The sequence below is a fragment of the Cibotium barometz genome, chromosome 1 (assembly GCF_041138505.1).
Source record: "Cibotium barometz isolate CiBa-2024 chromosome 1, ASM4113850v1, whole genome shotgun sequence".
Taxonomy (NCBI): domain Eukaryota; kingdom Viridiplantae; phylum Streptophyta; class Polypodiopsida; order Cyatheales; family Cibotiaceae; genus Cibotium; species Cibotium barometz.
This window is the reverse complement of record NC_141046.1, coordinates 40,643,532-40,658,531: the sequence shown is the minus strand read 5'-3', so window position 1 is coordinate 40,658,531 and position 15,000 is coordinate 40,643,532. Positions and strand designations below refer to the sequence as shown.

The following is a 15,000-nucleotide window of genomic DNA, read 5'->3' as shown; positions in this document are numbered from 1 at the left end:
TAAACACATCACGCCTCATCTTTGGCCAATAGTATTGCCGTTCTAATTTCTCCAGAGTCGAATTCATGCCCCTATGACCACCTGTAATGGCGTCATGGGCATCATGGAGAAGAGCTGCCCGGAATGATTTCATGACACATAGTCGGCCTTTGTAGAAAAGCCAACCATCGCGTATCAGAAAATGGCATGGTCTTGTGGCATCCAATGCCTGTTCCCACTGTGTACCGAATTCCTCGGAATCCGCGTACGTGTGCTTCATGTCTTCTAGTCCTGTACCAACAAGGTCAAGTCTAGTGGTCTGAATCATAGATACTTGTCCCTTCCTGCTCAAAGCATCGGCCACTGGATTGGCCTTTCCTGGAAGGTACTCAATCATGCCACCGAACTGCTGGAATATCTGACTCCAGCGGTGTTGTCGATCACTCCACTGTGCACTTAGCATCGTCTAAATCCAGCGCAATGCCTGATGGTCAGTGCGAACCTCGAAGTCACGGCCATACAGGAAATGTTTCCAATGTTCCAAGGCCTGTATAACTGCTAGGAGTTCACGATCATAGACTGAGTAGTTCTTTTCGGCGGGCAGTAACTTACGAGACATGTAAGCTACTGGATGACCATGCTGTTGCAATACACCTCCAATTGCGATGTTACTCGCATCGGTGATCTTTTGAAATGGTTCGTCCCACGAGGCAAGGGCTAAACAAGGCGCTTCTGACAAAGCCACCTTGAGGTTCTGGAATGCCTCCAACGCTCGTGGAGTCATTCGAATCTTTTGCCTCCTTGTTTTCACTCCCTTTAGCAGATCGATGAGGTCTGCCGAGAGATCAGAAAACTTGTCAATGTGGGTGGAATATGCCTGGCATATACCCACAAATGATCTAATGTCATAAGCGGTCTGAGGTACTTCCCAGTTAACAATCTCGGCCACTTTAGCCGGATCAAGTCGAATGCCTTCGGCACAAATGATCTAATGTCATAAGCGGTCTGAGGTACTTCCCAGTCAACAATCTCGGCCACTTTAGCCGGATCAAGTCGAATGCCTTCGGCACTAATTATATATCCCAAGTAATGTACCTGGAACAGATAAAATTCTGACTTCTTTTCATTGACATAGAGCTCGTTGCTTTCCAACCAAGGTTGATGTGTACGTACTGTACGTAATGTACGGTACGTATTTGTACGTTGTTCCGTACAGATAAAATTTTTGTGTACGTAAAAATACGTACCATTGTAAAAAATATCAATCTATATGGCATTTCATATCAAAATAAACATAAAAAGATCCAAATACATTTTAAATTGTGAGAGAGACCTACAAGACAATCTAATAAGGTCTTTGCTAATACGCATTTGATTAGTAATCACAAAACCCTTGCCGCATGTTGTAAAACTTCTTACTTCAGAAATCAAACATCAGATACCAAAACCATTTTTCAATCAGATGACAGAGATCAATCTTCAATCACCAATCACCACTCTTAGAAGTTAGCTCTATATAAACTGATGAATCAGTGTTCACAGTGCACACAACAAAAGTCTCGACTCTCATCCATGTCAAAAGGCTGCAAATGTATCAAGATTCAAAACAAACTGAATACAATGCACATACTACATAGCAAGCTGCAACACTACATCATAGAAATGTCCTCAAAAGGCCCATAAGGGCTAGTCCAGAGTCTAGACTCCACAATGAAACATGATCTAAGAGTCAAAACTCCTCATCAGATGATGATGATGATGACGATGCACCAGAAGAGAGCAAGTCCCCATCTGTCAAGACATTGCCCTCGTCGTCATACTCAGGCTCTGCCATCACGGGCACATGTGATGATGTGAAAGATGTATCATGAGATCCATGTGCTACATCATCATCTCCTGGCTCACTCTGAGTATGAATGAGAGTGACAGCCTCATTCGCCCGAGTCCGCTGCGTACGAACAGGCAGCTTCCCCCGACGAATGCTCCTCCATCTAGCGCTCTCTGAATCTGCAGCCTCCTCACGCAAAGGTATCGCCAAAGCCCGTGCGCGTGACCTTGTGACACGACGATCGATGCTCCCCAACTCTCTATGAAGGAGTCGTATAATATCTGCCTGCTCGTCTCTGACACGCTGCTCCACGTCGCCCTCAGTAGAGGTCGGCACCATCTTCACATGGGTCGGATCTGCCTGTGGAAAAGCAAAATCCGACAAGTCAGAACCACAAGAAATGACTTATATTGAAATGTGTCAAGAGACGTACGACAGTTAAAACTTAAATATACCTGCTTGGGTGCCCCCAAAGCATGATAATCTCGCACGAGCTTCATGTTAGCTCGGCAATACACTAATCGCTCCAGCTGAGCGGTACTAAGTCGATTGCGGATCTTCGTGTGAACCAAGGAGTAGGCACTCCAATTGCGCTCACAAGCACCAACAGAACAATCCTACGATCACGAATCACGATACGATTTCGGAGTCAAGACTCAAAACCCTTAATGAATCAAACTTTAAAGATGGATGCAATTGTGAAAGAGTCAAGAGTACCTGCGAGAGGATTCGGAGAGCAAGATGAGTCAGCTTTGGAAGACCTTGTCTTCCATAGCTCTGCCACCACGTGAGAGGAAATTTCGTCGCCTCCTCTCTCAAAACCACCGCTCTAGCAAAGGATGGTCCTAGATTGTTCATAAAACTCACCATCTCTGCATCAACCTCAAGTTGCTCATCCTCGTCGTACATTATGTTGATGTACTGATCTTTCTGCGTGAGCAGAGTGCTCTCACTAAACAGCTCTGGCTTCTTGTAGAAGGGATGAAGCAATGCAGCCATCCCATGAATGGGACGGCTCATAAATGTCCATCGCCGCTCTACAATAGCCAGGATGTCACCACGGCTACAAATTGACAAGCCAACATTCCAACAGTCATTATATAATATAACTTTAAACATATTGTTCATTGTTGCAATGTGCATATTATTTAATATTAATATAATCAACCAAGAACAATATCCAAGTGTACACTCACTGAGACTCCGTCAATGTCGTACAGGTGACAATATGGCGCTTCATCTCCATGAAGAGATGATAGACCAGTCCAAGAGTAGAGCCCTCCATATCTGTGATTCGGAGGAGGACATGGATAGGCTGCAATGCCACCGTCAAGCTCTGTACCTCTGTCCAAAAGGCCTCGTCAAGCACTTTCCGCTGAATGTATCTAGTGGCCTCTGTCTGTGCATGGTGCATAAACCTCCATTTCGGGTCCACCACAGTCTGTAGTAGTGGGTCCCGCAATCTAAAAAGCCTCTGCAAGACCAAGAATATATAAGAAAACCTGGTCTTCGAGGGTCGCACCATATCAAGTGCACTATGGCTCCTGAAGATGGCCAAAGCCTGATGTTTTTTTCGGAAAAATGTAGTAATCTTCATGGCATCTGCAACATTAGGTTGCACCCATGGCAACTTTCCAATATCCTCCATCAGCAGGTCCAAGCAATGTGCAGCACAAGGAGTCCAAGCAATGCGAGGAAACTCTGCCTCGACCAATTCACCCATACGCTTGCAATTTGAAGCATTGTCTGTCACCACTTGGACCACATTCTCTGGCCCAACATCCAAAATTGCCTGTCTGATGTGGTGATAAATAAACTCAGCACTGATGGATTCTCCTGCCTTTCCTGCATCCACAGCCCGCAAGAAGTATGTGCCAAGACATGAGGACACCAAAATATTGATAATGTGTCGTCTACGCATATCACTCCAGCCATCAGATATGATGGTGCACCCAAAAGACTGCCATCTTGCCTTGACAGGTACCAATGCCTTGTCTATCAAGGCTTTCCGCTCTTCAAGCATCGTGGTACGCATTTTGTTATACTCCACCCCGGACCATGAGTCTGTGTGGCCAACCTCTGCTATGGCCCTCACCATTCTCTTCCATTGATCAGTCCTCAGTACATTGAAGGAGATGTTGCACTCCACAAGAGTGCTTGCAATCTCCATCTCTGCCACTTTTTGTCTCTCTTTCACCCACGAAAGAGATGACACACGTGAAGGCAAAGTACTCTGTCTCAGCACATGTGCATCATCATCCTCATCACCCTCCTGCATGACACGGGCCCTCTTTCTGCCCCCTGTAGACTGGCTATCCTGTGTGGAAGAATCACCCATCTCCCCCACAAGCGCATCATGAAGTGCATCTTGAGTGTGCTGGCTGCCCCTTACCTTCTTTGAACCCTTTGCTGTTGATGAATTCTCAGCAATGAGCTTGTCTCTGATATCCTGCGGCACCTGCTTGCACCCACCACAATTGCCGGTGGTGCCAATACCTGTCAAGTGTATCACGACACGAGAAATTGTGCTCGTGAGCTCGAAGTTGCAATACTTGCACTGCCATCTACACGTGCCAGAACCAGCTTGGGTCGGCGTATTAATAACACGGATGACATTCGTGTGCTCCTGCCAGTAGGGGTTGCATGGCTTCGGCATATTGGATCCTGGAAGCTCTGTGACACAAACAAAGAGAGAGAGAGAGCTTAGAGCAGAGTACATACTCCAAAGGAAGAAAGAGAGAGAGAGAGAGAGAGAGAGAGGGAGAGCGTAGAGCATACTCCAAAGGAGGAAAGAGAGAGAGAGAGAGAGAGAGAGAGAGAGAGAGAGAGGGAGAGGGAGAGGGACCCCGGACTCGGGAGAGAGTGAGAGAGACGAGATTAATCATGTAGACAGTAGTACATTGGCAGAGAGAGAGAGAGAGAGAGAGAGAGAGAGAGAGAGAGAGAGAGTACAGTACGAGATGCATCATGTGGGACATAGGCCATGAGCGAGAGAGCGTGTGAATTACCTGTGCACAGTGTGCAGACTGCAGAGACGGAGCGAAACAGAGCGCTGGGCGAAACAGGCGAAAATCCAAAACAAGGCCAAAATCGCACGGTGAAGGTCAAAAAGGGGGGTTTTTTTTTTTTTAAATAAACGTACGGATGGATCCGTACGCGTACGGATCCGTACAGTACGTTCCGTACGGTGCGGATCGATCCGTACGTACGTACGGATGCAACCTTGTTTCCAACAACTTAAGGACTTTCTCCACGTCAATGTCATGCTGCTCAACTGTAGCTGAAATATGAGTATGTCGTCCAGAAATATGAACACACACTCTCCAATCAACTCCCGGAAAATACGCATCATCATGCGGTTAAATGTAGCTGGGGCGTTCGTCAATCCAAATGGCATAACCACAAATTCATAGTGAGCCTGTTCTGTACGGAAGGCTGTCTTGGGGATGTCCCCCTCTACAATCCGTACCTGGTGGTACCCACTCTTTAAATCCAGTTTGGAGAACACCTTAGCTCCATTCAACCTCTCGAGAATATAGTCAATTCGAGGTATGGGAATCTGCTCTTGATAGTTAGCTTGTTGAGTGCACGATAATCGAGACACAACCGAGAAGACCCATCTTTCTTCTTGACAAACAAGATCGGTGCTGCAAATGGCGACACGCTGGGGCGGATGAAGCCAGCTTGCAACAATTCTTGGAGTTGGCGGTCCAACTCCGATTCCATTGCCTTAGAAAGGCGATACAGAAACTTGCTCGGGGGTTCCGAGCCTGGGAGGAGGTCAATCTTGTGATCCTCCAATCTGGACGGGGGGAGCTGGGGAGGGAGACTGTCCCGAAGAAAAATCTTCTGGAACTTTTCATGGAGAACCGAGTACTTCTCGGAAGCACTGGCCACCGTCTGGGCTGTCTGGATGTAAATCATCGCACACTGTGCGCCTTTCCTAACTGCTCGCTTAGCCTGCAAGTGGCTTATGAGCGGAAAGTTTGGAATACCTGGCTCACACTTAATGGTCACCGAGGTGTTTGACACATTCCGATCGATCTGGAACGTGTGCTTGTCCCACTTGAAATCAAGAAGAAACTTGTGAAACCACTGGATACCCAAAATTATGTCTGCTCCTACAAGAGGGGCAAACATAAAGTCACGCACAAACTCTATGCCCTGAATCACTAACTTAGCACCTAGAGCTTCATACTTGACGCTCGTTGTCATACCTGTGCTAAAACCCTCAACTTGTTTGTCCACCGGAGTCAGCTCGAAACGGGCACGCCTAGCGGCCTGTTCCGTGATCACATCCTCCCTGCTGCCGCTGTCAAACAAGACAACGACTCTCTGGCCACCTATGTAGCCAAAGGACTTGAGCAATTCGTTGCGCTCATACTCCTGGTCATGGGCGCCCTTCTGCTTATCTTCGAGCTCCCGGCTAATAATTGCTCCAACTGAAGCACCGGGGGTTGAAGAACTAGGGGTAGCCGCTGGGGTCTGTGTGGGAGCTGTGCTCACCACGGAAGCTGTGGAGGCGGCGGCGGCCTTTGGAGGCTTCTTCGGACAATCCCGAGAAGTATGTCCTTTTGTGTGACAAAAGAAACATCTACCCTCCTTCCTGTACTGAGAAAGCTCCTCAGCACTCAACTTGCCACCTGTCTTGCCTGCCTCCGCTTTTTGGTCTGGAGTAAGCTTAGACGCATTGTTCGAGTTCTTGGAGCCAGGGGCTCCCGGGCTCTGTCCTGGGGAAGACCCCGTCTGGTTCTGGCTTTTGCCCCCCGAGGCGTTAGCCTTGGGAGAAGCCAGCTGGGAAGTCTTGGGCTTGCCACCATTGTGTTTCATTTCTGCACTCTGCGCAAGCGAGAGTGCGTCCTCAAAGGTGGCTGGCCTAAACATACGCACCTCCCATTGGATTTGCGTGTCCAGGCCATACAAAAACTGCCCTTTCTTGTCCGTATCAGATAAGCCTAATTGCAGACACAAGGTCAAAATTTTATTGGCAAACTGAAGGACTGGTTGCGCGTTCTGACGCGCTCCCCTGAACTCGTCTTCGAGTCACTCAAGGTAGTGGGGCGGTAGAAACCGTTGCTTAAGGTCGCGGACGAACTCGTCCCACACATAAGCTGCCATACCTGCTCTGGTGTGGGCATGAGCCCACTGAGTCCACCAAGGAATGGCCTCACCTTCCAAGTACCAACTAGCTAAGATCACTTTGTCAGTATCTGTTTTCCTAACTGCGGCAAAGTAAGCTTCAAATTGATGTAACCATGAATAAAGAGTAGTGGGATCGAGTTTACCATTATACTTACTGAAATTCATTTTCTCGGGAAAATGATTCGAGGGCGCCGCCTGTTGGGGTAAAGGCGTTATGCCCACCCTTATAGTGTGTACAAGCCCATAAGTTATAGTACATAGTACACTTAGTACTTTTAATGTACTAAGTGCACTATGTGTACTAGTGCAATATACATGTGTGATAGGGGAGTCACACACTCATGCTATTCCCCTGAGTTGACTTATCCCCACAACTCTCTCTCTCTCTCTCTCTCTCCCTTGCTTCTCTGTGTATGTCTCCCACACATGAATTAACCTAACCCTAATTCCATCTCTCCCACACAACTGGTATCAGAGCCGATGCCCTTCGAATCTCTGACGCAGGCAGGCAGCAGCTCGACTCTCCCATTCAGCAGCCTGTGTGTGAAGAGGCCAGAATCGAACCACTAGGCAGCAGTCGCAGGCAGGTGGGCGGAAGGAGAAGGTGGCGGGCAGCCACTTCTGCGCTGAATCACACGCAAGGCAGCTGGGCGTGAGCGAGGACCCGTAGCGAGCCCCTATAGTCGCTAGTTTCGGTGAGCCGTGTAGCTCTGGCGGGCGGCGCTCAAGTTGGGTTACGTGGAGCGAAGGCAAGCTCGACACGCCTACGTGGGCTATAGGTAGCCAACAGCCAATCAGAGACACGTAAAAGCAATCGAAGCGTGGAGTTCCAGCGGGAGTTCCAGCGCACAGCAGGCGAAGGCAGGCGCATACCTAGGCTTGAGGGCACGTGCGTAACACACAACTGCGCAAGGGAAGGGGGCGACTCTAATTCCGGGTAGGAGCTACGCCACAAACGATCATCGCTGGCGGTTTTCTCTTCGATACACAAGCTAGCGCTACAGATTTCGGACGCCCTGCTTGAAACGGGCCAGCAGACAAGCTGTTGATGAGGCAAGCCCCTTCGTAAACCCTCAAACAGGCACAGACTGATCTCCATAACCACCGCCCTTTTCTGCAACAGCAAAAATCATCAACCCCTTTTCCTGCAACAAAAAGAAAAATCAAAAATTTCAAGGTATTCTGCTTCAATTTTTTTTTTGGGATTTGCAATTTAGCAAGTACAGTAATCAATTGAGCAGGTACAGGTGCCCAATTGCTCAATTTTTGAGCAAAATTGGCAAAATTGGGTGACATTGGTCACAATCAGGATCAATTTGCAAGAAATTGGATGTCGAAATTTGGGGTTTTTGATGTAATCGTGCAATTAAGCACTCATACATGCTGTATGATGTGAGAAATCGCACATTTGGGCAAAATTGCAGCAAATTGCAGTGCAAATCAAGGGGCTTTTGTGCCGATTGGATTGATTTGCATGCAGGCAATCGCATTTGATGCTGTGGATAATGTGTTGATGCCTTACAAGCACTCAATGTGCCTGTAAATCAAGGGGATTTTATGTACTTGATGTATATGTGGCCAGGGGGAAGCATCGTGAACACTCTGGATGCCTTCATGTGCGTCAATGTACCATGTATGATCAAAAATTGATCTTAAATCAAGGGGCTTTTCAAGTTCGTATGCTTGTTGAGCTTGGCAAAGCAGCAGGCAAGACATTTATGCCTTGAATCCTCAAAAATCAGCTTGCAGTCAAGGGGCTTTTGCCCAATTTCTGTTCGGGACTGTTGTATGCAGTGTACAGGACTGTAAAAGTCTGATTTTCACTCATTTGGACAGCCAGGAGAGCATTTATTGCTACTGTACCTGCTGGTACAGATTTGGCACAGCTTTGTGCAAGTTTTGGCATGGCTGTACACTGATTTGAGTGAGGAAAAGGTTCAATTTCAGCTGCTGTACTTGCCGGTTCAGGTTTGGTACATCATTTGTGAGCAATTGGTACTGTTGTACAGTACTTTGGAAGGGCAACAGAGCACATTTAAGGTGCTGTCCAAAATCTGCAGCAACCAGATTTTGGTGATTTCATCACAAACAGTGGGAGAAAAGTTGCATTTGTGCTTCCGCAGTGGGAGATAAAGCTTGGGAGAAAAACTGTGAGCACTTTGTGTGCTTTTGGTGCAGTGTTTGCACATTTTGCAGGGAGTCAAGCATTGACAGGTTGCATATTGCTATGGCAACCACAGGTGAGAGCTCTTCATTGCTTCACATCAAGAAGCTTGAAGGCTCGCATAACTATGATATTTGGCAAACCCAGTGCTATAATGTGTTGCTCCAGAAAAAGCAGCACAAGCCTATCAAAGAAAGGGGTGTAATGCCCGCTTCTCTTACTGCTGAAGAGTGGGAAGATATGGATGAGCTGGCAAGATCTACTATCATGTTGTCTGTGTCAGACTCATTACTTTTCAGCATTCGTGAAGAGAAGACAGCTTGGGGAATGTGGCAGAGATTGCAGGACTTGTATGCCCAACAAAGTGCCCAACAAAGTGTATTGGTTGAAGAAACTCATAGGTCTTCAGATGAAGGAAGGGGCGTCTATGACAGCCCATCTAAATGAGTTTAATGGTATTGTCAGCCAAGTCATTAATCAAAAGTTGGCAATGGACGATGAGTTCAAAGCCACTTTTCTGTTATGCACTTTGCCAGAGAGTTGGGATACATTCAGGACAGCCACTAGCAATTCGCATGCTATGCTGTCATATGCAGATGTTGAGGGTGCTCTTCTTCAAGAAGAGATGAACAGGAAAAACAACTCTGTTGGAAAGTCCAATGCAATGAATGCACGTGGGAGATCCCAGCAAAGGGGGAAAAGCCAAGAAAGGGGAAGGAGCAAGTCTCACTCCAAAAAGGATTTGGAATGCCATTATTGTGGCAAGAAGGGACACATTAAAAAGCAATGCTACAAATGGAAAAATGATCAAAAGGAAAAGGGAAAAGGCAAAGACAAAGAGAAAGAAGCCAAGGAAGGGGAAGGAGCAAGTCTCGCTCCAAAAAGGATTTGGAATGCCATTATTGTGGCAAGAAGGGACACATTAAAAAGCAATGCTACAAATAGAAAAATGATCAAAAGGAAAAGGGAAAAGGCAAAGACAAAGAGAAAGATGAAGCCAAAGATGTAAAGCCAAAGGGCAAAAGTGGAGTCAAGATTGAAGAAATCAATGTGTCACATGCAGGTGGCAGTGAGGATGAGGTCCTATTTACATCTTCACTTGATGCCCATTCACTTCTTACAGGTGGTCATGGTATGCACTCATGGATCATTGATTCAGGTGCCTCCTTTCATGTCACAGGTTGCAGAGACTTGTTTGTCAGGTATACTGCTGGCAATGAAGGAGTGGTTTATTTGGGTGATAACCATGCATGCAATATTCTTGGCAGAGGTGATGTGAGGCTTGTGTTTTCAGATGGCTCACAGCTTATGCTCCATGATGTCAGGCATGTGCCTGAGATCAAGAAGAATCTGCTTTCTACTGGACAGCTTGATGATGCTGATTATGTTACCACATTTGGTCGTGGAAAGTGAAAGATTAGTAAGGGCTCACTGGTTGTTGCCAGAGGCTCTAAGGTGGACACTCTTTACTTTATGCATGCAGGTGTTTGTCACCATGCTAATGTAAATGCAACCGAGCTGCCGGAAATCTCTATGTGGCATAGCCGGTTGGGACACATGAGTGTCAAAGGAATGGAGCAATTGTCTCGTTTGGGTTACTTGCCTTCTCTAAAGTTTTCAAGTTTTCAGTTTTGTGAGCATTGTATATATGGTAGGCAACTACAGTGCCCCCACAAGAAAGCTCTTGGACAGAAAGATGCTCAGTTAGAGCTTGTGCATACAGATGTATGTGAGATGCCTCAGCTTTCTTTGGGAGGGGCAAAATACTTTGTCTTTTATAGATGATGCCACACGCAAGGTGTGGGTCTATCCTCTTCGTTTGAAGAGTGATACATTCTCAGTGTTTGAGAAGTTTGTTGCTCATGTTGAGAATCAAACTGGCAAAACACTGAAGGCTTTGCGTTCCGACAATGGTGGAGAGTATATGTCCAAACAGTTTCAGGACTTTTGTGATGCTAAAGGCATTAAGAGGGAGCTCTCTACTCCTTATGATCCTCCACAAAACGGGACAGCAGAGAGGATGAACAAGACCATTCAGGAGAAGGTCCGTTCTATGTTGTCAAATGCTGCGTTACCTCATGGTTTTTGGGCTGAAGCTGTTATGACAACCGTTCATCTTATAAATAGGTCACCTAACACGAGGCTTGGTGGGAAAGTGCCAGAAGAAGTATGGACAGGGAAGCCTCCGTCATACAAGCACTTGAGAGTGTTTGGTTGCGTTGCATACGTGCACATACGCAGGGAAATGCACACCAAACTTGATCCTAAGTCTCACAAATGCATATTCCTAGGATATGGTGACAGAGGTGAAATGGGGTATAGACTTTGGGATCCCGTGAATAGAAAGATTATACGCAGCAATGATGTCATTTTTTATGAAACATGCATGTAGAAGGAGCCTGCAAGGCAACAGGAGCCTGGCAGAGTCATCTTTGATGATGATGGACATCATGGACAACAACAAAGGGCTGTAAATCAACCATTACAGCAGGAAAACCAGCCCTTAAATGGTGCTGAAAATGGTCCAAATGGACAGCCAGAGATGGCAGAAGATATCCCTATGGATATACCACAGTTAGAGGAGATACCGGGCATGATATTTCAGCCTTATGGCATGGAACAGGAGCCACCAATGGGTGATATGCAGGCTGGACAGCAACCTGCAAATGATGGTCATTGGGTACGGAGGTCCACAAGACCCTCCAGAGCCCCTGACAGGTTTGTTCCAGGGGTTAACTACTTGATGCTTACTGACTGTGGGGAGCCCTCATGTTATAAAGAGGCTTTACAGAGGGCAGACAAGGCTCTATGGGAGCGTGCCATGAAGTCAGAGATGGATTCTCTGCATAAAAATGGAACATGGAAGTTGGTGCATTTGCCAGCAGGCAAGAAGGTTTTGCCATGCAAGTGGGTTTACAGGCTCAAAGTTGCACCAGATGCAAAGCCAAGATACAAAGCCAGGTTAGTGGCTAAGGGCTTCAAGCAGGAATATGGTGTGGACTTTGATGAGATCTTCTCTCCAGTGGTCAAAATGACCACACTTAGAGCTGTATTGGCTTTGGTTGCTCATGATGATCTGGACTTGATTCAGATGGATGTGAAGACTGCTTTTCTTCACGGTGATCTCCATGAGGAGATATATATGCAGCAGCCAGAGGGTTATGCAGTGAGTGGAAAGGAGAAGCTTGTATGCAAGCTGAAAAAGAGTCTTTATGGGCTCAAACAGGCACCAAGGGAATGGTATCATAAATTTGATACATTCATGAAATCCCAGAAATTCAGGAGAAGTGACATAGATCACTGCTTGTACACCAAGAAAGCTTTGGATGGCAGTCTATTGATCCTCATCAGGATGCATTAGTGCGTGGTTATACGGATTCGGATTATGCCGGTCATCCAGATAACCGGAAGTCTACTACCGGTTATGTGTTTACATTCACAGGAGGTGCTGTGTCATGGATATCCAAGATGCAGAAGTGCACTGCCTTATCTACTACAGAGGCCGAGTATATTGCAGCCACAGAGGCTTGCAAGGAGGCATTATGGCTATCTCGGTTAGTGGTTGATTTGGGCTATACAGGGGATATTCCATTGTTGCATTGTGATAGTCAGAGTGCCATCCAGTTGGCAAAGAATCCTGTCTTTCATGCAAAGATGAAGCATGTAGATGTGAAGTATCACTTCATCAGAGAGGTGATAGAGAACAAGCAAATTCAGCTTGTTAAGATTCATACGGATGACAACCCGGCTGATCTGTTGACAAAGAGTTTGCCTCCGGAGCGGTTTGCTCATTGCAGACACTTGATGGGCATTGGATGAGGCCAGTTTCAGCCTTGATATGGCCTTGTATATTATCATGTACATGCTGATTTTTCTTTTCCTTCATTTAAGGGCACTTTGCCTTTAAGTGGGAGGTTGTTGGGGTAAAGGCGTTATGCCCACCCTTATAGTGTGTACAAGCCCATAAGTTATAGTACATAGTACACTTAGTACTTTTAATGTACTAAGTGCACTATGTGTACTAGTGCAATATACATGTGTGATAGGGGAGTCACACACTCATGCTATTCCCATGAGTTGACTTATCCCCACAACTCTCTCTCTCTCTCTCTCCCTTGCTTCTCTGTGTATGTCTCCCACACATGAATTAACCTAACCCTAATTCCATCTCTCCCACACACCACCGGTGTCAATCTGGCGTCCAAAGCTCTGAGGTAACGCTCGTGTTCCACTCGTCGCATGGCGTCGTCTTCTCGTTGTCGAATCTCCAATGCACGCATCTGCATCTCAAGCAAGGAGCTTGGCTGCGGCTGTGGCCCCGCGAGAGGGTCCCTGTGACGAGGATCTGGTATCTGGGATACGGAAGGAGAGGGAGAAGGAGATGGAAAACGCGACGCTGGAGAGCGAGAACGCTCCTCCAGAGCCAAAATCCGCGCCTTCTGCTCATCCAACTTGGTTGTCTGGTCTGCGATTGCTCGCATCATCTGCTGGAACATGTCTGTGACACTCAAGCAGGGTGCCCTAGCTGGGCTGCCTAGTGCACTCTGGTCCCATGGTTCTGGTTCTCTCTCGTCGCCGAAACTCGCCATAGCGGGAAAATGCAATTCCTTTCCGAAACGCAATCTGACCATCCACTATCTGTGTTGGAGACTTCTGGAGGCTTCCGGAGGCTAAAAACCAACCGTCCTTCGAGGGACAGGAGTCACTCCGAAAGGGGTAGTCCACCGGTGTCTAAAAACCAACCTCACGAGCGAAAAAATTTTCTGGTTTTCTTTGCTGAATCTTTGTCCTTGAAGTGAGCTCTGATATCACTGTAAGATGCAGAAGCTTCGGAGAAGGATCGGTACTTCAAAACTCAGAAATCAGCACTCTTTTTGCGATGGAATTAACGCACAAACTGAAAGACGATGTGCAGAAAATAGAGAGAGAAGGGGGAGATGGAGAGGACACAGTATTGGGTCCCAATTACCCTCTGTAGGGCCCCCACCACGGATGGTGTATTTGCTTTATTAGAATGATGTAAATCTGAAAACAAAATACAGAAACTTGACCTTTTCTTGGCTGGAAAACCTGCCCTTGACCTTCAGTCCTTCACCCCTTTGCGTTAGCAACCTCTTGGCTGTCCTGGCCCTTGTTTGCTTGATGCACTTGGTGAATTATGAGATGGCTTCAATGATTCTTGGCTGGAGTATTTATACTCCTCCTTTCATCCAGTCGGCCAGCTTCATAAAGCTCCACGACTAGGTCTTATTCAAGTAAATGCTTTCACACTATATAAAATGCTGGCCATTGTGCGCATGCCTTCTGGGACAGCACCAGGCTGCTGGGCACTATGCGCATGGGTGTGGGACTGCCCCCTACACCTGGCCGACCTGCTGGATAGAGCTTTTATCCCTGTCGGCTGCCTGTCCAGAAGCTCTAGAGCTGGCCGACAGCCCTTCCAGCCCATGCCATGGCTGGTGGGCACAGCTTGGGCCCTCCTGGTCCCTTGGGGGTGGTTCTACACCTCCCCCATGCCCACACTAAGGGTGCAACTCTTCGCACTGGGGTAGCCCTATGGGCTGGCCCCATCTCTACATGCAAACCTACATGCCCACAGAGGTCTGGCATCCAGTTGCAAACTAGATACACAGAACATCTGTCATCATTCCAGAGGGAGACTCACAGCGCGGACTGGCACTGCTTCATGTGCAGGACAGTGCACACCTGACCTTGGACTCATGTGCAGGACAATGCACACCTGACCTCGGACGACTGAAATGGATCCCTGGCTGACTCGTCCGAGACTGGGCTCACATGGGACCAGTTCACCATCCCAGGTCCTGCACCTTCTGTACAGAAATGTCTACATGGCATCCAAGTGTGGGATGCACGTGACATACATATA

The 15,000-nt window shown here is 47.2% G+C and overlaps 2 protein-coding genes across 2 annotated transcripts in view; both read right to left on the bottom strand.

The window, feature by feature from the left end:
- Window positions 1–15,000, bottom strand: part of LOC147642001 (protein kinase and Mad3-BUB1-I domain-containing protein) — a 68,019-nt gene that overhangs the window by 21,354 nt on the left and 31,665 nt on the right. The gene's annotated exons all lie outside the window — the stretch shown is intronic.
- On the bottom strand, window positions 1,592–4,601 carry LOC147642002 (uncharacterized). The gene is made up of 4 exons (XM_086802116.1): window positions 3,004–4,601; window positions 2,525–2,870; window positions 2,263–2,424; window positions 1,592–2,167 (listed from the first exon to the last, which is right to left on the bottom strand). The coding sequence occupies exons 1-4, from the start codon at window positions 4,581–4,583 to the stop codon at window positions 1,709–1,711; spliced, it is 2,547 nt and encodes an 848-aa protein (XP_086658242.1). The 5' UTR covers window positions 4,584–4,601; the 3' UTR covers window positions 1,592–1,708.